The sequence below is a fragment of a genome, unplaced genomic scaffold (genome assembly GCF_019419815.1).
Source record: "Pyrus x bretschneideri cultivar Hongxiangsu unplaced genomic scaffold, Pyrus_bretschneideri_v1 Contig22, whole genome shotgun sequence".
Classification (NCBI taxonomy): domain Eukaryota; kingdom Viridiplantae; phylum Streptophyta; class Magnoliopsida; order Rosales; family Rosaceae; genus Pyrus; species Pyrus x bretschneideri.
Window position 1 is genome coordinate 1,563,933 of NW_025999524.1, and position 25,012 is coordinate 1,588,944.

At 36.4% G+C, this 25,012-nt stretch overlaps 4 protein-coding genes across 5 annotated transcripts; all 4 read right to left on the reverse strand.

Moving 5' to 3' along the window:
- Positions 1-1,918: 1,918 nt before the first annotated feature.
- LOC103950920 (zinc finger protein 5) lies at positions 1,919-3,172 on the reverse strand. Its single transcript, XM_009362177.3, has one exon. The coding sequence runs from the start codon at positions 3,015-3,017 to the stop codon at positions 2,226-2,228; it is 792 nt and encodes a 263-aa protein (XP_009360452.2). The 5' UTR covers positions 3,018-3,172; the 3' UTR covers positions 1,919-2,225.
- A 4,224-nt stretch (positions 3,173-7,396) lies between these two features.
- On the reverse strand, positions 7,397-11,482 carry LOC125477835. 2 transcript variants are annotated; one of them, XM_048585329.1, is made up of 7 exons: positions 11,057-11,482; positions 10,650-10,786; positions 10,322-10,338; positions 9,634-10,193; positions 8,588-8,668; positions 8,081-8,143; positions 7,397-7,751 (listed from the first exon to the last, which is right to left on the reverse strand). In XM_048585329.1, the coding sequence occupies exons 1-7, from the start codon at positions 11,108-11,110 to the stop codon at positions 7,680-7,682; spliced, it is 984 nt and encodes a 327-aa protein (XP_048441286.1). In that variant the 5' UTR covers positions 11,111-11,482; the 3' UTR covers positions 7,397-7,679. The 2 variants fall into 2 exon arrangements, with proteins under 2 accessions (XP_048441286.1, XP_048441285.1); XM_048585328.1 differs by having other exon boundaries at positions 10,289-10,338.
- Positions 11,483-18,837: 7,355 nt separating this feature from the next.
- LOC125477834 (protein JINGUBANG-like) lies at positions 18,838-20,369 on the reverse strand. The gene has a single exon (XM_048585325.1). The coding sequence runs from the start codon at positions 20,241-20,243 to the stop codon at positions 18,927-18,929; it is 1,317 nt and encodes a 438-aa protein (XP_048441282.1). The 5' UTR covers positions 20,244-20,369; the 3' UTR covers positions 18,838-18,926.
- A 1,691-nt stretch (positions 20,370-22,060) lies between these two features.
- LOC103950918 (metalloendoproteinase 2-MMP) lies at positions 22,061-23,805 on the reverse strand. The gene has a single exon (XM_009362174.3). It carries the CDS (start codon positions 23,368-23,370, stop codon positions 22,243-22,245), a length of 1,128 nt encoding a protein of 375 aa, XP_009360449.2. The 5' UTR covers positions 23,371-23,805; the 3' UTR covers positions 22,061-22,242.
- Between the last annotated feature and the right edge of the window lie 1,207 nt (positions 23,806-25,012).

Consider the following 25,012-nt stretch of genomic DNA (forward strand, 5'->3'; position numbering starts at 1 on the left):
AGATTAATAAGGCAAATAAGTCAATTTATAGATAATTAATTTGTTGCTTTAAATAATAGTGTAAGCATATCTGCAATTAAAAATCAATTAGGTGAGGAGGCTTATTAGACCGATCGACTGCCACTACCAGTTTTAAATTTTATTAATTAATAGAATAAGAAATTAAGAATGCATGATTTTGGGATTTGGTTTTTATTAGTTTACGACTTATAAGATATGATGAGATGGACAGCTTCATCGTAATCTTGAATCCAACTCCATCTATATATATGAGAACTTTTTTATGTCCTAGAAACACGATTTGCTACATTAGTACATCAACTATCATGATACAATTGGTTAAAAATTTATTTTTTAAAATTTCAACTAATTAATTATAACACTTAGTATATCAAACATTGTGTTTGGCACATTAGAAAATCTCTTATATGTATATATATTAACAATGACAAAATGCGATAGCCAGTCTGATAGAAAATCCATCGAATGAAAGCCTTTTATTTGCCACTAGAAAAGACCTCAACATTGTTGGAGTGAGAAGAATAATTCAAACAAGTTGTTTATATTAATAAAAAGATTATTCAAACAAACACTTATGTTAAGAAATAGTTAATACACAAGCGCTTTTAATTACTTGGACGACTGACAAGTGTTCTTTGTTATTTTAACATCCCATGATATGATACTCTTCTAGAGTATTGATGCTTTTACTGGAATGGGTCAAAACAAATGAATTTGGGAAGAAAATTACAATTGTCATACGTTGGCCTAGCTCTTCTAGAAATTTTTGGGTGCACGTAAGAACATGTCTAATCATAAAAGCAAGGATCATGGGCTAAAGATAAAATCCCTAGTCTTCTAAACTGACATCATTCATGAAATTTTATCTTTTTAAAATTTTGTTGTTCTAACGGTGAAAGAGGTTAAAGGTTAAAAAGTGTTAAGTGCTCATTTTTATTGGCTACTGATATATATTGTTCTAAGCTACCATCTTAAGAATTCATGAACAAGATCTAGAGCTAATATGGCCTCACAAGGAGTCTTGGGTCTCAACTAGCCTAGGTTGATTGGGTGCGTTAGAAAGGTTTTTTTTTTGCAACTTGGGGCTAAATCTTCTCCTAGCCTGGGGTAAAGGTCATGCGTTAGATATGCTATAACAAAAAAATTGACCACCGTACGGTGTTATTAATTCACACGTTATAATATCACTAGTAATACTAGAGATACCATATTTTTTAAACCAAATGATGTGTTTGTAGATGATTGGATTTATTTATTATTGGTGACACATTATTTGATTTACAAATTTGATTTAAAATTTTAATCTTTCTACCGTTACCCTAATATCGCGGACAACAAAATTAATATTTTGCGAATCATTTGTCAAATAAACGGTTTGTAACATGATCGAATTGCAAAACACCAGTCACACCGAAAATTTTGTTGTTATGCTATTATGTAATTTTCACTTCGAGATTTTCTTTCATTTTTTTTTCAAAAGAAATGATGTCATGATTGTTTGTTTGTTTTGCGGTTATTATTATTAATGGAGAGGGTAACTTCTAACATTGAAAAAGAAAATCATTAAATTAATAATTTCTTTTAAAGAACCAAGAGCTAGTTCATCGCACTTGAAATGAAAGAAAAAGAATTCTTGTAATTATAGTTGACTCCTCAAGTCGTATACCTATAATATTGCTGAGTTTTCTCAACAAAAAATAATAATAATAATATTGCTGAGTTGGAAACCAAGTCATGAATCGTCGATGTTGCATTTGATTTTAACGAAAATTGGATCTGTTTTAAGGATGCTAATCTACAAAAAGTAAATTTAAAAAAAAAAAAAAAAAGATAAATCAACACACACAACGAGTAGGCTATGGAATTTTCTCCATACCGACATGTCAAACTTATAAAGTTAAAGGTATGAAAATTCCCTTAACATTAGAACTTTAGAACAGAAAGTTTAATATCCAGTTGTCCACACAAAAAATGCTAATACAATACAAACAATTGTCAGCAAATTAAGGACCTGAAAATCCTGCATGGCTTCATTTGCGACTACTAAATAGATGTACATTTGAACGTATAAAAAACTATATATATATATATATATATATAATGCAGTTCATATATTTTTGTTTCACTTTGGAAGATGAAAAATAAAAAATCTCAAACTACTGGAGAACAAATGGCAGCTTTTGCACTGAAGAAGAAGAGCCATGCTAAGCCTCACTCCTAGAAGATCTCCGAATTTTCGACGGCACACCGAGCCCTAACTGAAGATCCAACGGTTTACAGCTCTGATGAGTTGAAGCAGATAAAGGAGAAGGCGTGAAGACGATAGGCCTGCTTTCCCCCGACCTGTCTGTTTGCGTTAACGTAAACTTATTAAGGTTTATAACACGATCTTGTTCTCCCGTTTGGGAAGAAGGAAACTGCTGCTGAGGTGGCACTGAATACCAATTGGAAACCTGAGAGTGGGACCCGCTCGAGGACCCATAACTTTGATCGAACGAGTTGAAGCTGATCTGGGATTCTTCGTGGAGGGTGAATGGACGGTCAGGATTGAGATACGATGAGGGGTCGTAGAACCACGATGGAGCCACCGTAGAGCCATGGTGGTGGAAAGTTTGGAAAGGCTGGAGGTAATAGTTGATGCTGGCTTTTCTGGCTTGAAGCTGGAGCCTTTTTTTCTTCATTCTCTCCTTTTTGTGTGCATTTTGATGCCCACCCAGTGCTTGCGAATTTGCAAACTCCTTGAAGCAATATTGGCACTCGAATTTCTTGTCATCTGGTTCACTAGTCGAGCTTTTCTCATTCTCTCTGTATCGTTCCAATTTTATCGGATGTGAGACAGAGTTTGATGAATTTACACTTTCATCCCCACCACCTTCTGCTGCTGACCCTCCTCCTTTCATGGAGATTTCTTCATTCCTACGTGGATTCAGCTCAAATCCGAAAAGCCTGAGCTTCTTCTCGGCACAAGCTCCTACGGTATTGGTTTCCGATTGCATTTCTAATTTTGTAATGTGGGGGAGGAAAAACTATAGGAAGATATTTCGAGTGGTTGATTTGTAGGGAGTAGTTGTCTGGCTTGTGCTTCTTTTATAGTAAACTCTATGGGTTTCCAACGATTTATTGCATCTCAATTTATATTAGTTTTTTCTAATGTTCATGATGGCATTAAGAAATGTACACCAATTAAGTGCCAATAAAAAAAACGGAGAAAAGGAAAAGTCAGATCGGAGAAGCCGTCTCATGCATATATCAGTTTTTTAAACCCTTTCATATTAAGTTAGATGTAGAACAGTAGAGGTAGATACACACTTAGGAAAAGTTCCAGACAGTACGTTTTCATTGTTAAGCAAAAAAGAAGTCTATTTATTTACTTATTTGAGCGATATTTTAATTAATTTATGAACGCTTTCATTGTTAATTATGAATAATTATTTTATGTATCTATTTATACGAGCGTTATTTTAATTTAATTATTATATTATGAGGAGAGCGATTCAAGAATTTGGATGCATAAGAAGGATAAACTGTGTTAACCAAATTAATTAGGTCTAGATTTTCATTCGTCAAACTAGGAAATGTGATATAATTACACACTTTAGAATATATAAAAATACCATTATATACCACCACTTGAGGCATTTTCAAAACATTTATTCCTTGATTAAAGTTACCATGAACATAATTAACGGCATCCAATTAACAAAAGTCAAAGAAAGATGGGAATTTTCAAAAGAAACAAGGGATTAACTTTGCAACAACCAACAAAATCTTTTTCACTGTACTTAAATGAATATCTTAGATTATGTTACAACGACTCAATGAGTCATGAGTGGATTCGTGTATTGTCATCTACCCAAGAACCCTAATCATAATATATATATATATTTTTTTTAAAGCGCATTAGAATATATAGTTTATTTTACAGGTGTTGGTGCTCAGTCCCATCCACTCCAGGACACCAATTATGTAATTAGAAATTTTTTAACGAAACTTTCAAAGTGGGATGCTTTATGCATTTTTTGACATCTTATAATTTAAAGTCAATTTCTGTGTTAATATTCTAAAGTATTGGGCTAAAAATATGAGGTGATAGAAAATTCATAGAGAGTCATATTTTTTAGATAATATCCTTAGCATTTTTCATGTAATTAATATACAGTTATGAGATTTGTAGCTTTGTGATTGATCAGCACTAAATGAAACTTCTTGGTAATTAGAATGATTAATTATCCTCAACCAACAAAACACAATTAAAATATGTGTATTAATTTTGACCATGTTTCTAAAAAATACGTACTTAATAGGAACATAGCAAGGCAGATTAGTTGCTAAACAAAGGAATATTTAAGAAGTGGGCAATGAGGTCAGCATATATACTGGTTAGAGTCTTGGATGAGATCTTAGCATATCTTCTTAGGGAAGGCAAAACCCTAATTTTTTATATTATTACCCAAAAAACATATGTTTTCAGGTGAATCAAGTCATCATCTAAACATTATTTTTATGAATTAAGAGAAGCATTTGGGATGGACAGGTGTTCTGATTGGACCCCGCATTTTGTAGCTTTGGGTTACAGATTCTATAAACTTCTTAGATTGTGTTGTTATTCCGTTGTCTTTTCTTAAGATCTTGTTCATGGTGGACTTCTTCCACCAATAGAGATTTCTCTCATGCTCATCTAATTCCCACTCCTCTTTCTTTCTTCTCTCCCTCTCTCTCTCTCTCTCTCTCTCTCTCTCTCTCTCTCTAAATTTCTAATCTGCCTTTTTCCTGCTTTTGGGAGAAGAATTCCAATTCCAACAAGGCATGCTGTCATCAAGCCATTTTCAACAGCATGTGGAATAAAAATGAGGCCATTTAGAAATGGTGGGTTGGTTTTGATTGATTGATTTCATATGTTTCCTTTTGGTTTATCCATAATTGGGTTCATATTTCATAACTTGATCCCCTAAGACACCTCTCCAAAAAGAAACCTTACTTCGTTCCACTAATCTTGCTTTCCTTCCACTATCCTATCTTGCTTTGCTTCCACTTCTGGACTAATCTCCAAACTAAGATTCTCTCTTATTTTATTAATCTACAAAGAAAACCAAAATTGACTGAGGGCAAGTAGTTCATCATGAGTAATAATATATGGATTACCTGTTTAATTAAAGATCAGAACTACCAAAGTTAGATGAGAGAGTGACAGTTTTATATATGTAGTCTTTGTATATGATATCACGAAGTTATGACTTATGAAACATCTGATCAGATGCAAGCATTATACATTTGCTAGCCAGTTAATTATATGTAGCTAATCAGATCAGATGTTTACCCTTTTAGGAGAACAACTTCTATGGACTTGGGATATCATGTTGACGACAATACAATAGTCGTTCATACATTACTATATGAAAAGGAAAATAAATGGTAGTGTATAATTGGTTTATAATGCTACCAAACTGGTGTTCTGATTGCATGAAAATAAATGGTAGTGTATAATTAGTTTATAATGCTACCAAACTGGTATTCCGATTGCATGAAACTTCTTTTCATCCTCTTAACTCTTTTAATACGAGAGATTTTGCCTTGTCAACATGTGCATACATACGATGGCACACATAAATTTCTAATGTTGGCACAACTGAATTTGAATCCAAAAAACCTATATACACACGGCGACACGCAAGATTTTCTATTGTTGGTACAACTTAATTTGAATCCAAAAAGCCTCCGGAATACAAACGAAGTTGCGTGGCTACCTGCTGCTGAAACAAATTAACCAATGCATTAGAGATTTAGTGCCTTTTGGTTAGAAATTTGTCACCCATAATTTTTATAAATCATTTATTCAACTATTACTTGGACATTGTTAATGGGAAGCAACAAGGCTGAGTCCAAACTGATGCCTCCCCAGTCATTTCAAGGAAAGAGGGTGGGGGAAAACTTATCTTCATATAAGTGGAGTCACTGCACAATGCACATGCCTTTATCATTTTAAACTATTAATTTGTATTCCTAGTTAAATTTGAACTAGGGTTTGCTTGAAGAAAATCTAGTACTGAGAGTGACAGAAGAAACTTCATATATATGATTTTTTACATTCCTTTATTGAATTTGTTTTTTAAAATATGCTTTTAGAGTAATATGACGCTGACTTCTTGCCATTTTTCAGCCGCAGAGTGCAGATTATCCGAATCCAAATATTGATCTGAAATACTATGTTTAGGCACATAGCTAGCTTGGTAGAGCTGAAGTCTTACATATATATACGCAATCACTCTTTTACTATTACACGTTCAACTTCCTGGTGCTTGGTATGTATACATATGATTAGGATAGAAAACTATTTCTAACAACGTATGTTATTTAAAGTTAAAAGTGCACAGAGTCGTAGAAACGGTTTCTAGGAAGGTGATCTTAAGGGTTTTTTTTTTTTTTTTTATAAGGCACTTGAATTTAATAAAAATTTCGACGTAATTAGTATACTACTTTACAGTAAAACCAACTTATGAGCGCAAGTATTTATAATATAAGTAATCCCTTTTTTTTGGTCAGTAGAACATAAGTAGTCCCTAATAAACTCTTACAAGGCGTTTTATTATCATATGTATTATGTAACGGAGTCAAGGAAAATGTAATCCCAAAATAAAAGCAAGTCTCAAACATGCTGTTTTATCGTATCCCGCAATTTCAATTTCCGCCTGTCGAATCACAAGGTGACCCATGTATTTGGTGAAGGCAGATTCTCTACCCTTCCATTTCTCATACATTCTCATCTCCTTCTGTTTGTGCGATTACAGTTAATCTATATCAATATTTTATATTATTATTATTTTTTATCTTATTATCTTTATAAAAAAAAATTAATATAAAATATTAACGTAATTTAACTATGATCACATAAACAATGAAAGGATGTGAGTGTACGAGAAGTGGGAGCAGAGAATCTGCCTCCGTATTTGGTCCCATCCACCCACGACCGGTCCCACCCGATTCACAGCATCTCCAAAGGCCTAGGCAATGACTAGGCATTTCCATTTTGCTGCACCACGTACACAAATCTACCATACGAGGAACTAGGCAAAATAGCCTAATGGAATTTCAATTATTGCCTTGTTGAAAGGGCTTAGACAAATCGGGTCCCACCATTAATTTAATCAAAACCATATGATTCATGCTCCTTAGAATTTGAAATTGAATTATATACATTTTTTTTAAACGATAAATTTTATTAAATTAAATATTAATTAACCATCAATAGGATTCAATTTCATGTTATCATGATTAAACCCACGCTATCATGAAAAAACTCAACATTTTTTCACTATTGTGGTAAATGATCACTTGCAAATTATATAATTATTGAAATAAGCAAAATATAAACAAATACTAAAATAATTAAAAGCCTTTCTTATTTGCCTGACCATTTGGAGGGACAAGTTTTAGAACAAGCGATAAATCATTCTACATCTCAAAATTTTTCTGGTACCATCAATTACAATTACTATAAACCAACAACGATCTCTAATTTAAAAATGCGACAACTGGTTGAAGGGCAAATATGACACCCCGACTGGAGCAAGTACACGCTGATCATTTCATAAAAAAAGGGCTTTCTAACATGCGCTTTCAATCACCGAATAGTAACCGATGGCCCCAAGATATCTTGGTTTTCAATGTACATTTGTCGCTGGAGGCCGCTTGGAACGAGGCAGGAGAGCAAGAAGAAGCTTCTTCCTAGGTCCCTGCAACAAAATCAATCTTCATGAGAACCAACAATACACCGTATGTCGAGCAGGTTAACTCTGTATTCTAAAATGAGAAACTCTAATACATTCACAACCACATCCAAAGGTCACAAGGCAACACGCGCTCTGCTGACGAGGTGCCAGGTTGATCCACATAAAAGTGGGGACTTGAACAAGTACCACAAAAGACACTTCCCTAGATGGTAGAATGCATGCAACACAATGCTCTACTGTGCACACTAATAAAGTAGGGTAAAACACCTAAGTTGGACATCATTAGTAAAGCAAACTAACAAGAAAAAACAAAAGGGGGAAAGGGCAAGTACCATAGGTATTCCCAGCTCTTTGAGATCATTTTCTCCCATCTGCTTCAATGCGGTCATATCAATCTGCGTAAGATCAGATATATCAATTATAAGCTCAATCAGAGCGAAGCCGGTAACTTATTTATGGCCACGCAAGCACCAAAACTCCAAAATTTAGCTATCTGGGCGAGTCTGATAAAGGTTAAACCGCTTTCAAATATTATTTGAGAAGCACGTGCTGTTTCACTAATATGGTTTAGAAACAATGCTTATAACTCCACCACACCTCAAATGAGTGGCACTATGCATAAAAAAATGTGATGCCCAAGAAACAAAGAAAAAGATAGAAAGAATTCATCAAGGTTGTTCTGTATGCAATACAGTCTATAAACTTAGGAACCGAAAAAATGCATTAGATAAATTATAAAACTACAGGCCAAATGCTCATGAATTTCAGGTTTAATGTAGCCAAAGGAATAATTATGCACACTGACATGAAAAAAAAAACAAAGATACGAAGCAACATACTTCCTCAGCCTTAAAAATAATGGCATATTTTCCCAATCCCAGCGTATGTAGCAAGCCATCTACAGTCTGCTGTTCATCACCCTGCAAACACCAAACACACAGAGAATTTGTAAACCCATAACTGAGGTGGTTATTAATCCAAAGTTGAAACACTACGTACTTATAATTACAAAGCATAAAAACATTCAAATACAACCATAGAAAAGTACTTAATCTCCTTTTACTTCCAAGAACCAAGGCTAAACAAAAAGCTGCCACAGACACAGGTGAGGCACAAGCATGGTGAAATTTCTCACGTCCTTAAAAATTTTAACCTTACAACCACTGATGAATATTTTAGAAGTATGCCCCCAAAAACTAGCCTATCCATTTATAATTTTGGTGGTTTTGTAGAACCTACCACAAACTAGTAAAACTGGCATCTGCTACGATCTGAATGGACCTCTACATCTAAAATCACATGCAATGATTACTCATCCTCCAAATGTGGGCAACATAAGGGCAAGAACTAACAAATTCCATTTCGCCCCCTAAGTAGTTTTGTCAGCACTTCATACCGTAAACTAATAAATAACTTTTGTGTAGTGATGGACCAATTTTTAGAAAACAGCACCAACTTTTTGTAGGTTTTTGTATCCCAAACTTACCTCTCCAAAAACAATTATCTAATTTCAGCAAGAAATTGAGTTAACGGCCTCTGTTTTACCACTTAATCTATCTAATCTTGAGGAACTGCCTTTCCTAATTCCAGAACTTTGAAGGCAGCATATGGTTTTCTTTATCATGCAGACAGGGCATGTTTTTTGCATCACGAAAGATAGATATGGTTCTAATTGTGTGATGGGGGTGGGGGTGAGGGAGCAGTAGGCATGAAAATGACGGTAAGAGCAGCATTTGTGGAAACACAAACTGGACCTAAAGCATAAACAAGTTTAATGAGTTTATTATTAGACCTTCCATTCAGTTACTATTACATAGAGCTACAAATGCAAAAGCATATTTGGATATACAAGCAAAGCAGATAGCAAAAGGCAAGTAACATGTACCGCATATGAACTTTTCTGTACAATGCTGCTCAGTGGAGGAATTTGACTCAAGTGGGGTGGGGGTGGGGCCACAGGTTTCGCAGACACATGAGGCAATGGAGAACTGGACATGAAAGGAACACTACTTGCAGGCCTTGTAGAACCAGGAACATCTTTCCTCATATATGGATCCAATCTGACATCATCAAATGCCCTGCTTAGTGGCCTTCTCTCCAATTCTTTGGGATTCCTCGGAGAGGAGAGACCCCTAGAAGTGACTACAACTCTATCTGGGGATCTTCGTCTTAAATGGTCCAGAGTCCAAGGGGAATAAGAGTTTCTTAACGAGTCCACATGAGGCAAATCATCTGCCCTTGAAGAAGGAATTCGACCTATAAAGCTAGTCTCTTTTATTTCAGGAAGGTGCTGACGTGAGTCATGGACAGTGACAGGGCGCTGAACTGCCTTTGAAAGCTTCTCACGAAGGTCCCCATGCCTCTGACCGTCATCACTCTGAGCTCGTCTAAATGCATTTTTTTGCATGAGTTTAAACCGAAGATCACCTCTACCAATGTGTGCATCTTGGAGATTTAAAGGTAGAGATTAGAAAATGGAAATTAATTCAGAAATGCGGTAATGCAGCAATATTTCAATTTCTCCAGAGTAAGCTCATTACCATCGTAACCATTGAAATTCAAACTTGACCTACCATTGTCTCCTCGCTGGCTGCAAAAAGGGTAAAATAAAACAATAAATTATTTTAGACATGACTGTGACTTCTTTAAGGAATTTCTGGCACATAGGATGTAAGAACCAATTACATATCAAATCCATTTGGTTCTGTTTTTAACACTCATATACATATTTTGCAACATATCAATATCTCCATATAACTCGATAGTCAAGTTATTCGATTTCATATCAATAGTGCAATCTACTAGGAACAGAAGCACTAAGTCAGACATGACTTTATTCAGCAAAACAGCAGCTTTTCCACAGCGGATAAAATATGATTTTCGAAGTAGCGAAGGGCATACCGTTTATTGTTGTGTAAGCTTCCATGCGACAAAGAACCGTCTACATTACTTCCTAACCTATCTCTAACAGACCGCTTGGTCCCAGCCACGGGTATGGAATCAGTTAATGAAGACCCCGAAACAGACCTCTTCACTACCTGTCAAATGGTGATATAAGTCAACGAACTTTCAAGGACACCAAAACCAGGAAAAAGCAAAATCCAACATTCATAGCAGTTGTTGAATATAATCGAGTAAATACAACTAAATGCATAAAATTCAATTCCCCCACTTCAAGTTTATTTTCATTAACTAAAAAAGTATGCTTATTTAGTTCTACGGAGAACCCAAAAGAAAAAATATACATACATATATAAATATATGTATACTTCTCAAACTTGTGTAGGAGAAAATGAGAAATTGGATACCTGGCCACCGCGCCCAAGCGTGATGGTGACTCGACCCCTCGATTTCCCTGACATAGTTTCGAATCAGAAACCCTAGGAAATCAATCAGCTAATCAAGCTTTTACTGCAAGGCATCACCGCCGCAGAAACCCTAATCCGGTAGCCGATGCCAGCCAAAGAGAAGCTCGAGGAGATTGATTGATACGCGCCTGCTTGTCTGTGACTTCTGGGGAGCACTTAGGGTTAGAGAGAGAGAGAGAGAGAGAGAGAGAGAGAGAGAGAGAGAGAGAGGGAGAGAGGGAGATTGGTGATTTCGGGGTCGAAACTTCGAAACGAAGGAAAACGATGACGCAGCGTCGCGGAGGAATATCAAAAGGCCGGAGTTGCGAAGACCAGAAAGAGAGAGATTGGTGTTTTTCGATCGGCCAATACGAGCCGTCAGATTACCGGAAGCACTCAAATTCTCAAGCTTTCCTTCCGCAAATCAGAACGACCTTTTTCAGTGTTTTGACTTTTGACCCCTTTTTCAAATGAAAGGCCGAAAATTAAAAACTCAAAAAGATTATATACAAATAAGCACGAAATGTAAGGAATGGAGTCAAAGGACCATGTTTACTTTGGTAAATAATAAATAATTATCTTTCTTTTGTTAATTTTTTTTTAACAAACGATACTATTTACGTTAAGTATGTGTTAAAGATCAAGAGTCTCATCGGGCATTATGAATAAAAGGCCCATCATACACATACAGGGCCCAACTCGAAGTCAAAAGACGGCCCAATTACTAGGAGGAACTTCAATGTTGGGGTGCCCCTTGGCGTGAAGAACATTTTCCATGAAACGAGAATTTTTTGTCGTAGTACATCTGGCCGTTGAATTGCCTTCTGAAAATTTATTTTTATAGGACGCCTTTTGGCATTTTAATTGGCATTCAATGAAGTAATATTGTTCTTAACCTTATTTAAACCACTTGATTGCAAATTTACCACTGCTTAATTAATTTCTTATCGATTATGAAAAAGTGCACATCAAATGATCATTTGGTAATGTGAGAAATGCTAAGGAGATTTTTTCAAAGTAAGACTTTTATGACGAGATCAAATTCTGCACCCAAAATGGGTATGTGGCCCAAATTATTATTTGACACATATTAAGTTTATGACAATAAGTTAAGAAAAGTTAAGTTTATAAATCCATGTCTGTCACTGTTTAAGGCCACATCCATTTTGGGTGTGGAAGATTGATCTCTTTATAGACTCAATTTAACGTCAACTTTTATGCTAACATTATAAAGCATTGTGAAAAAAACATGAGGTAACAGAGAGTTCATGGAGAGTCTCATTTTTTGAGGAGTCTCCTTCGCATTTCTCTTGATAACGTTTGAAACAATACTCATTTCATTGGATTTTTTTTTTAACTATACTCATTTATTTGGTTAGTTCGAGAATAACTCACAAGATCTTAACAAGTGAGAATAAGTTCGAATCAAGAAAAGTTGAGAGTTCGATTGGTACAGTAACGAGCTCTCTCCGGTCACACATACATGTGAGAATCAAAAAGAAAGACGGAGTCGAATAAGAATTAACCTAACCTTTTTACGCCACAATATACAACACTATAAGACTCTTCAACTCGATGGATGACCGTATGTAATGAAATGATTCAAATTAACTAGCAAAACTATTTAGCTCACACTAATCTCTGACCATATCATGACGCGGTTATATGATCATAATCGGAGAGCAACAACTTGATTATTATTCTATAGGCTAATCATGACATGCATAGGGTTACATGCATGTGCATGGAGCAGCTTCATCATCATCATCATCATGCTGTACTATATAGCTAGAGAAAATGTATGCTGGAAATAGAAGGCACATAACTGTCGTCCTTCGAAAATGTAATGAACACAAGAACTATTAAGAACCCTAATTAATGATTAAGACTTCCTTAATTATGCACATATAAACTGTGCTAGGACCTGTATTGAGATTTAGAGGTTTAAAAATGTGGATATAACGTGAGTCACTTATGAAGTACTACTTCTCCTTTTCTCTATAAATAGAGATGGAAGATGAATCAAACTTTGTAAGACGAATCAAAATTTAATAAGGGGTCGACTACTTAAGATTAAGCCACTCAAATCATTCACGGTTTCGAGTCCTGGCGTTAGGCCAATTAAGCTGTGAATCTGAATTTTATCCTGATCAGAATATGTTTAACTACTAACTACATACATAGGTCAGACACAAAATTCAAATAAGATATGTTGAGGCCTCAAAATGAAGAATAATTAACAAACCCTAACGATAATTAATATATTGCAGATCTGTCTTATATGATCACTCGATGGATGTGCAGGCATACGATCGATACAGCTCTCTCGAAAATTGAATCCATTAGCATCCAATAGGTATGGAAATAAGTACGCCTGGAAAAATTAATTCAGCTACTCATTTAAGCACTCATACATGCATACGGAATTTCAGAGCTTCATCCTTTAAGTAGAAAATGCACCATTAATATAGAGTCTTGACAAATAACAACCAGAGGCTCATAGAATCACAATATTCATTTGTAGGAAGAGATCGAGAGAGAGAACGCATACAATCTTTTACAGCACAAGCACACAACACAAACACATACATGATATATTAGTTATTCAATCGACCAAACTTTTAAGCTCAAAACATATATATATATATATATTTACTAGCTATGTGTCTGACTGAAACCCTTACAAATTCAATTAAGATACCAGCAAATTAAAAGCAATTCATCGTCCGTATAGAGACGAAAGCTTTCAACCTTGCGTAGAGATTTGCTTGATCTAGCAAACAATCGGACCACAACGCTTCAATTCCCCAAGAGACCTCAAGAGAAGAAAGAAACTAACATCAAAATCTGCTGCTAGTCTATATCGATCCAAGAAGAAGATAAGGAGAGAGTACCCTAGCTAGCTAGGGTTTCTTCTTCTTGAGTGAATCCATATATCTTCTCAAGCTAGTAGTCGTCTGACCTCTCTCTGGCTTTCTTCTTTCGCTTTCTTTGAGTGGAGGTGGAGGTGGAGGGCGGTCTTGGTGGGTAGTTTGAGGAGCACTGGTGATGATGATGAGAGTGAGGAGGGGTTAATGATGAGAGGAAGAGGGGAGAAGAAGACATCATGATTATTGCTGCAGATTACTGTACGTGGTTATTGTGTTTATTTGGCGTTGAAGGGAGTGAAGAGATTTAAAGGGAGAAGATGGCTAATATTGCTTGTTCCACATGGATAGATAATTATCACAACGCTATACCACCACACTGTCTACTTTCTCTCTCCGAAACCCCAGAAAGCTTTTGACCTAATAAGCCTTTGTTGTACTTCTACCAGCTAAAAGTCTAAAAGAGAGGCGGTGTTTTTGACTGTACAGAGAGAGAGAGGGAGAGAGAGAGAGAGAGAGTAGGGCACGGAAGAAATATTTTATAGCTTGTGTTTTTACCTTTACAATCTTTTACCTCTTTTCTGTTAAAACTATTACTTTTTTAGAAAGAAACATATCTCATTTTTCTTGTTGGTAAATATTTTCCCCTTTCAAGAGTAAATAGTTGGAGACATGTACTTGTCAAGGAAAATAATTATACAATACGCCTCATCTCACAACTTGTTTAAATTTCAAAGGGTTTACAACCTTAGACATTTAAGGTTCGTTTAGTTTTAGTTTTTAATTTTGTGTTAGACGTAGAGGGTAAAACATATTAGATGTAGAAGAGTATATGATGGATGATAGGAGAGATGCAAAGCAAATGTATAAGTCGTAAAGATTGATACACAAAATAAAAACAAAAAACGATGTTAGGTTTTTTATTATCACTTTCAAGAAATTTTTTTTTTCCATTCATTCTTCTTTATTTTGCTCCTCTTGCCACCATTATCATTTCTCTCATATACTTCTTTAATATTTAAAGCAAAGCTCACAAAAATAAAAAACTGAAAAAGAAAAACGAAATGGTTTGTCAACGTGGTCTTAATTACTTAATTATATATAGCCTTTTAATTAATAGATGCCTGCTACAAATTATTGCATTCCAATGTCAATTCGATTCAGTATATCTACGTTGTATAAGTTCTGTTAGAAAACAAAGTTTCATCTGTAATGAAGTTAGAATTACAGAAATGAAAGGGACTGGTTAAAAGGCAGATAAAATGATTGAATCACTGGGTCTTATCTAATATATTAACTGTCGTCTTTGCCCCAATCATGAGATGTTGATTGCGGTGAAAGTAATTACAAAACTGCTTAATTATCCTCCTTGCAATTGCTTAATTATCTGTTTTATCCCCTATGTTCGTAACCATAATCATTCACTTTTGTAACTATTTTATTGACCAGAAAATAATAGGGAACTTTAACGAAAAACTTCTTGTACTGTTCACCTTAACGAAAAATCATATTTTTACACTAAAAAGTCAATCCTGATACTATTCACTTTACCCTTTATTTTGTCATTTTCGTTAAAACTCAAAGTTTTCAAACAATTTTCATCAGTCTTCCCTTTAATACTAATTACAAAACTGAATTATTATGGTTAGGAACATAGGAAGCTGAAGATGATTAAGAAATTGTAAGGAGGATAAAATAGATAAGATTAACAGATCAAGTTGATGAATATTTATGATTGTGATGCCTATCGAAATTGTTGTGAATGTATTAATAAATTTCACTTTTTATTTTCGAGTGAAAATGTTATTATAACGAATTAATTATGTAGAAAATGTTATTTTTACACGTAAATTATATGAATTATTAGAGGGAGTAATTTAATTAATGTTTGACCCTAAATTCACTACTTTTTAATGGACTCAACTTTTTTCCACTTTCTTTCAGCTGCCTTCCTTCAACACTTGATTGAGGCCAGTGCTTCTGTCATATCGTCGATAAAAAGCGACCAGATACTTAAGTGCTTAAGTACTTTTTCTTTCTGCTTGCTAGCCACGAACTTCTACAAAGTTGAAGGGGGAAACTTAATTAAGCAGAACATTTGGTTCAAGGGTTAATTAGCTTCTACGATGCAATTAATCACATTTGAGTAAAGTCCACAGATTTATGAACTTCCGCAAAAATGATAATAACAAGAATGTACAAGATTTTTGGCTAATCGGATTCTTCATATAGATTATAGCACATAACTTGTTGCTGAACTTAAAAATCCTTCATAGCTAGACGACGAAGGTAATCATCATGTTGGGCTCCACAACAAATTTGAATTTGTCACGGCTATGATTATGATTCCATTTCCTGGGGCAACCCAAAAAGTCACACTCTTTAGAATCAAATTTGGGGAAGCCATGGAGTGGTATACTGCATATAGACCCGGCAGCCACCATGTTGGGCTTCACAACAAATTTACCCCAACTCTATAGCTAATTCTTTCTTTATTCTCATATTCTGTCAACTTCAAAACCAATTAAAACTTGAGTATAAAGTGAGAAACACATTACTTTTACCGACTTAATTAGCTAAACCCATGTTTGCACATTGACTTCTTGATAAGAACAACTACAAGATTGAGCTCATTTTCCTGGCGAACTATAGAGATTAGACACATACAATAGTTTTCCTGGCGAACTAGAGAGCTCTACTAGTTTAACTCTTCTCACAACTATTATCTCTTTTGTAAGATCACGTCAGCGAGAAGGAATTTATCTTTCTTGTCGTTTCACTTGAGTTGAAAACCAGAGTACTACGAACAAACAAAAAATAAACTATGAACATTATTTTATTAAACAAAAACTATAAAATGATTTGTTATTCATATTAATCAGTTACATTTATAAAGAACAAAGTCTAAATACCGTAATTTGAATAGATAAGATCCAAATCCTAACTAACAAAAAACTCAAATAATTAAACAACCACAAAACACTAATATTTTCAACACTTTGTTTTGCTTCTCAGATAATTTTTCTTGGTAGATTTGGAGGTGGGGAGTAACTAATCTGATTCCTCATCTCAATTTTTAGGACAAAAGAGAGGAAGTTGCGGAGCAATGAGAATGTTGGGTTAAAGTTGGAAAATAATTGTTGTGTGGTAGAGATGATAACGTAGGAAGTGGGACTAGGAAGCAGCTAGGAACCAAAAACCACCAGGAGTAAAACGTCAAACCACTTGTTGACTTCCCACCTTACTTCTTTCTTTCTTCCTTGTCGGCTTTCTCGAAACGTCTTCTCAAACAAGGCCGAAAACGTAGCCCAAAAGTTTGGGGTCACAGGACAAGGCATGTAGCAATGAACTCGCCCAAAACACTTCCTCAAGGGAAATATTCTCACCCTCGTTTTCTCCTTCGCACTTTACCATAGATATAAAAAAGAAGTTTTAGAAAAAAAATGAGAGTGCGGAATGAATTTTCTATTTATAAACCTTAAAAAGTTAACTTGTGTGCAATGTGCATGCATTATGTGCACTCTTAGCTCATCAACCAATTATTCAGACAAAAACAAACAAAATAATTGAGCCTAGTGAACATAAACTATATGGCACCAAACTGCACTTACTTAAATTTAATATACAGAGGATTTTTTTTTTTTTTAACATCAATATTTTTACACTAAGAAGAGAAGAAGTTCGCCTAAACCACATAATTGGCAATCTAATTTGGAATGGAATTCGCTATCCACGAGATTCGAACCTAAGACCTCTCACTTCTAAGTGAAGAAGAATATCACCAGACTATAGTACTGAGTGACAATATACAGAGGATTAATCTGTAGTAAGTTAAGAATTAGGTTAATGTCAAGGTTTAGGGAACTTTGTTATGCACTACGCACATTTGACACGGACAAAGCATCACTTGTGTAATTGATATTACTTATCTTTTTTACTATTATTTTATTTTTCAATGAGTTTGATTGGGATATCATGTCAGGTCAAGTGTAGTTTCTCCATCCACTCTCAAACAATTAATCAAACATTATTTTCAAACAATTAATCAAACTGTTGACTTCTTCATTTGAAAAAGTATGGTGTTATCTCTGCATTTTTTTTAACTCCCGCATTCAATTTTCGATTGTCAGATTAAATGAAATGAAAAATATTAAATGACAAAAATTAACAAGGCATTTATATAAAAAGTAAAAATAGGTATATAAATAGCATCATTCTTACAAAATATATTTTAAATATGAGAGATCATATTCACACAGGTACTTAGCCAAGTTGAATCGAAGGTTAGGTTGAAACTTGAAAGTGGTGATTTTACTTTTATCAAATATTGAAGTATTTAAAAACTCTTAATTAGCTTTCTTCACGTAATTAAAATTTAAAAGCTTCGAATAGAAGAAATTACATATGGGCTTGGGCGCAGTAGTATGCTAGCTTTTACATGAGCATGACAACTGATGGGATGTTTCAACAAAATGAGGAAATGGGTGTTTGGCATGTTTCTTAAAGTAATGGGTAAAATAAAGAGGAATATTATCAATTGATTAAATGGGATTATCACCTTGTCTCCCAAAATTCCATCCCTAGAATCTTCACAACAAAGAAAAGGAATACTTGACAACTTATTAAAAATTAGGTTCAAAGAATTTCAACCTAATTTCAAGTACTTCACTTGTTTAGAAAAGTGATCAATAATGTGATTAGTAACTATGAGTCTACGACTGAAACAACAATATTCCGGATATGTTAATGGCACACACAAACTTTATAATACTTGTTTTATTTTTCTCATTTTGTACAGTTTTAGAAAGCTATGTACATGACATGTGTTTTCACTCGAATATGTTATGTGAAAATTCTTAAGTAATTATATAATCATCAACAATCATGTCATATAATTTATAAAATATAATTTAAATAGATTGTATTCCTAACATTACCAATATTGTATGTAAAGTCCAACCAAATTATGAAAAGGGAACCCGAATTTGCCAGACCTTAATATCACAATCCAAGCTGCCACTATAAACAAAATAAGAATCACCAGAATGATCAGAATCACTATTATCAAGAGCTGCCGTCAAACACTTCACCGGCCGCTTGTGACCTTCCAATACAGCCAGACAGCAATAACTCCTATTTAGATCACCGCCAACTGGCCCTGACGATAATCTCCTCCAAACCCTAACACTATAATCAGCAGATCCACTGCACACCAAATCCGCCGCCACCGCCAAACACAACACCGCCTTTGTGTGTCCCCTCAACGCACCCACCACCACCATGTCCCCACCGCCGCCGTCCGCACCACCATCTCTTTCCCAAACCAAAACCGACCGGTCGCAGGCGCCAGAGTACAGCACGGACCCGTCGGTGCTAAAAGCCAAGGCATTCACAGCCGACTTATGCTTCTCTAGGGTTCCAACAAGCTTTACGGATATTGACTTGTCTTTCCTCCACGTCCACACCTTTATCTTCTTATCCGCCGAGCCGGTGTACACAAAAGCTCCGTCACTTGACAAAATTACGGCGTTGATGGCGTCGTCGTGGGCGTTACTAACCGAGTCCAAGCATTTAAAGTCGGAAGTCCGCCATATTTTGAGCGCCCGGTCCCATGAAGCGGAGTAGAGAAACGACCCGTCGTTGGATATCGCTAGAGCGGAGACGGTGTCGATGTGATGCTCCCAGGTGCCGTTCTTGTGGAGCCGGATTTGCACGTAGTTCTTGGAACGTAAGAATCTTGTGACACGGTCTTTTAGAGTTGGGAGTGTGGCTATACATTTTAGCTTTTCATACGTGTCGGTCGTGTTGGTTTTCCAGACTCGGATTTTATGGTCTTGGTGAGCGCTGAATAAGAGCTTGTTGCGGTCGTCCCCACTTCCAACAACCACCAGAAACTTGACGGTGCTGGGAGTGGCGACGGTGGCTACCACCTTGTTGTATTGTGGATTTGAAGGGCGTGATAGGGTACTACTCCATGCTGAAATCTGACCGTCGGATGAGCCACTGTATAGGAAGTTTCCAGATAGGGCTAGAGTACAGATGTAGGACTGGGATTGGAGGGTGGCCATGCAGCAGTGATGAACACTTGGGGATCGTAGTACTACTAATTGGTTGGATTTTGATGGGGTGAGAGAAGGAACAGAAGGGAGACTTGGCTGGGAGGACAGAGAGGAGAAGGTTGAAGACTCAGAGAGAAGACTGGAGGTGGAGTTGGAGGCTGAAGATTCTTCATTACTTTCTGTGCTTGTGTGACAGGGCAAGGGACATGGAACAAGTCCCATATTATTTAAAAGGAATAGCAAGAATGCAGCTAGAAGCCTAGAACTAAATGAGTTGTTGGAATTTTATGGAGTTTACTTTTTATAGAGGGGAAGACTACAAAAGAAGACAAGCTTATAACAAGTGGCCTCGATCGGCCCTTTTTACGGAGGAAATTTTTCAATGTGATCGGTATACGGATGATACATTACGTGTTATTATATAAATGATGAAATATGTGTGCTAAAAAATTAATAACTTAAAAAATAAAATTTTGACCAATTCTATTAAACACGTGGTATACTATTTATGTTCCCTTTACAATTAAAAATTTCTCAGGACGTAGAAAAGAAGACAAGCTAATAACAAGTGGCCTCGATCGGCCCTTTTTTACAGGCCTATTGCAGCAATTTTACTATATTCTCAGTATGCTTATTTGACGATCGAGGATGTGCAAGTACCTTCTTTTGTGACACTAGGCTTCCCATATATGTACACATATATTTTTAAGAGAAAGCCAGACTCTTCCCCCTTCTTTTGTGTAGAATGCAAGTTGAATATTTGGACTTAAATCATTCGTTCCCTCGACCTTTTTTACCCCAATGGATTGCAAGCTTTTAGGTGGCAAAGAGCTGTCCGATCATGTCAATTGGCTGGGCCTAATAATTAGTTAAGATTTTTTAGCTGATCCTTACGATCCTCTCAAATTCTGTTTTACCAAATAAACAAGAAAAGATGACTAGAAAAGTTCACACGCTTTCACATGCACGATTGATCTATGCACTCATATAGCTCGTTGTTTACTCATCTAAAACTAAAAAGGTTGAATAATCTGAGTTCAGATATGCGGTAGCAAACATGCCTCTGCCCAACCTCTACTTACATTCTCCTTGTGAAATGCTTCTTCTGAGTTACCATGAGTTTAACTTTGTCAAGTCTTTTATTTTTGTAAAAGAGTAATACTACACTTATAACATTTTTAATAACACATTTGTTCTACTCTTTAGTAGAGATATAGTCCACCAACGCATGTAAATTTCGTTTCTATTAGAGATGTGGTACATATATAAAAATTTGATAATAAGATAAGCCCTAATTCCTCATGATCTCCCTTTCCTTCACAAGATATTGTGAAGAAACCCAACTTGTCTTTTCGATCAAGTTCAAGCATTCCTTTAGGTTTTAGTTTTGATCTTCGTCTAATCACAAGGCAATGGAACAATTCAGACACCCTTTTAGCTTTAACCCCAGATAGCAGCAAAGATAAAGGCCCAGTGTTGTCCAGGCCCAAAACAGAATCATTATCATTTCAGTGTTTTTTGTACGGATTCCACTGGTCTCTTCTTCCCTTGCCAAAATTGGAGTATGATTCTCTCTTATTTCATATTCTCATATTTGAATAGTTAAAATTAAGTCATGTCAGTATTTTATATTAAATTTTTTGAAAAGAGGAAGACAAAATGGTAAGCGTGAGAGAAGAAAAGGAGAATAAGAGAGAGAAGAATCATACTTCGCCAAAGTCCGGCCAAACCTAAATACAAAAGAAATCCACAAGGCAAAATAATAGAGACAAAGAAATCAAAGCTTATGGTCGCATCTCATACGTAAGATTCTTATAATCGATTTATTTTAATTCATTTGAATACCTAAATACATCTCGTACAAAAAGATAGAAATGATTTCAGTTCTGAAATTTATATGGCAAAATCATGTAATATTATTAAAAAAAACATAATAACTTTCCTCCTTACTGAAAATAAGAGAAGTATTACCCAATCAACGAGGCAAAATATAATCAACAAAATTATTGATAAAGATTTTATCAATAAAAGTCAGACAATAAATTAAAAAGGTATGTATATATTCAATTGTAAATATATACTGCTGAAAATATCTGTTCGTCCTAACTGTATCTGAGTACAGTGCCAAATCCACAATAATAAACCAAAAAATGTAATAAAATAATGGGTAGATCGAATCCTAGTCAATAAACCAGAATTAAATTATAAAAAATTAAATAAACTAAAACAATAGTAACAGAAATCCTACTGCTAACACGACACGGAGGGCCCACAACCGCGGAGTAGAACCGAGGTGGTCCCCAGCAGCAGACGTGTCCCTCGCCTGAGTGGACGGCGCGGATGTAGTCGTACCGTCGTAATTGGGATTGGCGCCGTATAGCGTCTGGATCCCCAAAACGTCGTCACTGGCAAGCTCCACCTTCTTCGTACGCGACGAGATCGTCGGGTACATAATCGCATCCTCCACCGACGAGTGCCCCAACCCCAGCAGATGCCCTATCTCGTGCACCGCCACGGACTCAAGGTCCACGGCTGACTTCACGGAGGACTTGCTGATGTCACCGGTGATCACCCAGTTCTCGTCGCCGTCCAGGTGGAGCCTACCGCTCGGCGGGGAGAACGCGTGTGCAAGAGTCCCCAAAACCCCGTCGAATGGCTCGCTGTCGCCGTGGTCTCCGACGAAGAATCCGATCTTGATGTCCGCCGAGTAGAAGGAGGTAGCTTCTTTGAAAGTTAACGGTGTCGCCGCCGACCACCGCTGGAAGGCGCCGATGAACACGATTTTTACCGCGTCGGAGAGCTCGTTCTCTGGCAAGAAAGCATAGGTCAGGTCGCGGCGGTTCTGCGGCCAGACGGGGGTGCTGGGGAAGAAGGAGTAGTGTGAGACGCTGTGGAACTTGGTGGAGTTATACGACGCCGGTTTTCCGGAGTTCATGGTGGTGGTGCCGTTGACTACGTCAGGGTTGCCGCATCGGGGTTTGACGAGGTGTTCGAGGGTGGGCCCATCGAGCTCGCCGGTGACATTGAGGTTGAAGTTCTTTTGGTAGGTTTTGAGGGCGGCTTCAAGGTCTTCGTCGAAGTCGTCGGTGAGGTTGGTTGTAGGTAAATTTGGAATGTAACCGAAACGGTTGAAGTATTTTTTAAGCTTGCCGAGGCCGTCGACTTTTTCGCCGGCGTGGCAGTTGCCGAAGTGTTTGAAGGCGTCCCAAGCGGCAGGAATGGTGGCGTTTGGGACGAGGTAGGACGGTATGGAGGAGATGTTGGGGAACAAGCGAGCTGAGGTCTGTGAAAGTGATGAGAGGCAGAGAGCAATGGCAAAAAGGTGGAGTGGAAACTGAAACCTCTTCATGATTACCTTTAGGGTTTTGTTTTTGTTATAGCTTTTTTTGGTGGTTGTGGGGTTTTTGGAGAAAGAGTTTTAAGAGTGAAGTTTGGAGTCTGAGAATGTAAGAGTAGAGATGGAGATATGAACAAGAAACGTTGAAGCCGGCGAAGACTTGGTGTAGGCCGCGGATTGAATGTTTGTCCAGCTTGGTGGATATGCATTTGGAAGTCTTTGTCAACAAAATTATTGAATTGCATTTGCCTGTTGAATTCCTTTTATAATTATTTTTTTTTTTTTTCTAGGTGTGGGTTTGAAATGGAACTTGGAATACTTGTGTGATAGAAGCTTCTTTCTAGTTTCTTCCAGTTTTACTAGAGATACTTGTGTTGAATCACTCGGGCTACGTTATTTATGGGGATTTTTGGCATGCTATGGTGTGTTTTACATTTGAATGTTCAGCAGTTATATCATTTATTAGGAACGCAATGAATAAGATTTAACGATAAAAAAACTTACATCGGAACTTGATAGAATATACCTTTTTTTTGGTGGGAAAGCTATAACAAGTACACGCAACTTTCAATATTTTAGTCTTATATAATCCTACACTGATTTTAACTAATATGAGCGCGGACTTGCATAAATTAATTTTTATCTGTTTCTACTTATTTGTAACTAATATGACATGCGACGTGAAAATAAGGGATGAGGAATGGTCAAAGTTGGGGGTTGAACTGCTTTGCCTTGCTTTTGCACTATGGAGTCTCGATCACGTATCAATCGATCAACCGAGGAGCTGGTAAAATGTTATTGAGCTCATAGACGTCGACGTGGAACAAAATAACTGGTGAAGAAATGTATATCTGGTTGGCCCCATCCCCAAAAGATTCATCTTTCTAAACCAATCATGTTCTCTTTTGGTTGCATAGAGAAATTTTTCAGTATAATCAGAACATAGAGCGGTATACTATACACATTATATAATAGCATGTAGCATACCATCTCGTGTTCCGAATAATTGATAAATCTCTCGACACGAAGCCAATCATGTTATGAGGTTTTTAGAGCAACTCCACCCCTAAAAATGAGTTGGTCCAAAACCATTTAATCCACCCAAATGAATAGTAATTGATCAAGTGCATCTCCACTCCACAAACTAAATAGCCTAGTTCATTTTATTAGAATAATATTAATTGTTATTATAAAATAACAAAAAAAATATTTTATTTTTAATTTCTGACATTTTATTTATTTTAAAGTTTTTTGCCCAAAAAATTTGGACCGTTGATCTAAAAATCGAACGGTCCAGATTCTCCCATGTCACTAACCGTTGGGTTTGAATTTCAAATTTTTTTTACCGTTGGAAATCCAATGACCCAGAAAACTAGCCGTTGGAAATCCAATGGCCGAGGATTAGCCACGTGGCCCATGTCATGCGCCCTTTTTGTGTGCCTGCAACGCGGGCCTAGCTTTTCGGGAACGTGGACCCCGTGTGTCGGGGACACATGCCCATGCCCGCATGTTTCCCACATGCCTGACGCAAAAAAATTTGTGTTGTCTGTTGATGTCATGTTGGCGTCAACATGACGCCAGATAGGCCGATTCCTATCTCAGCCCATTTTGGGCCGACCTACAAACTGGCTTGGACTTTAGGCTGGCCTATTTT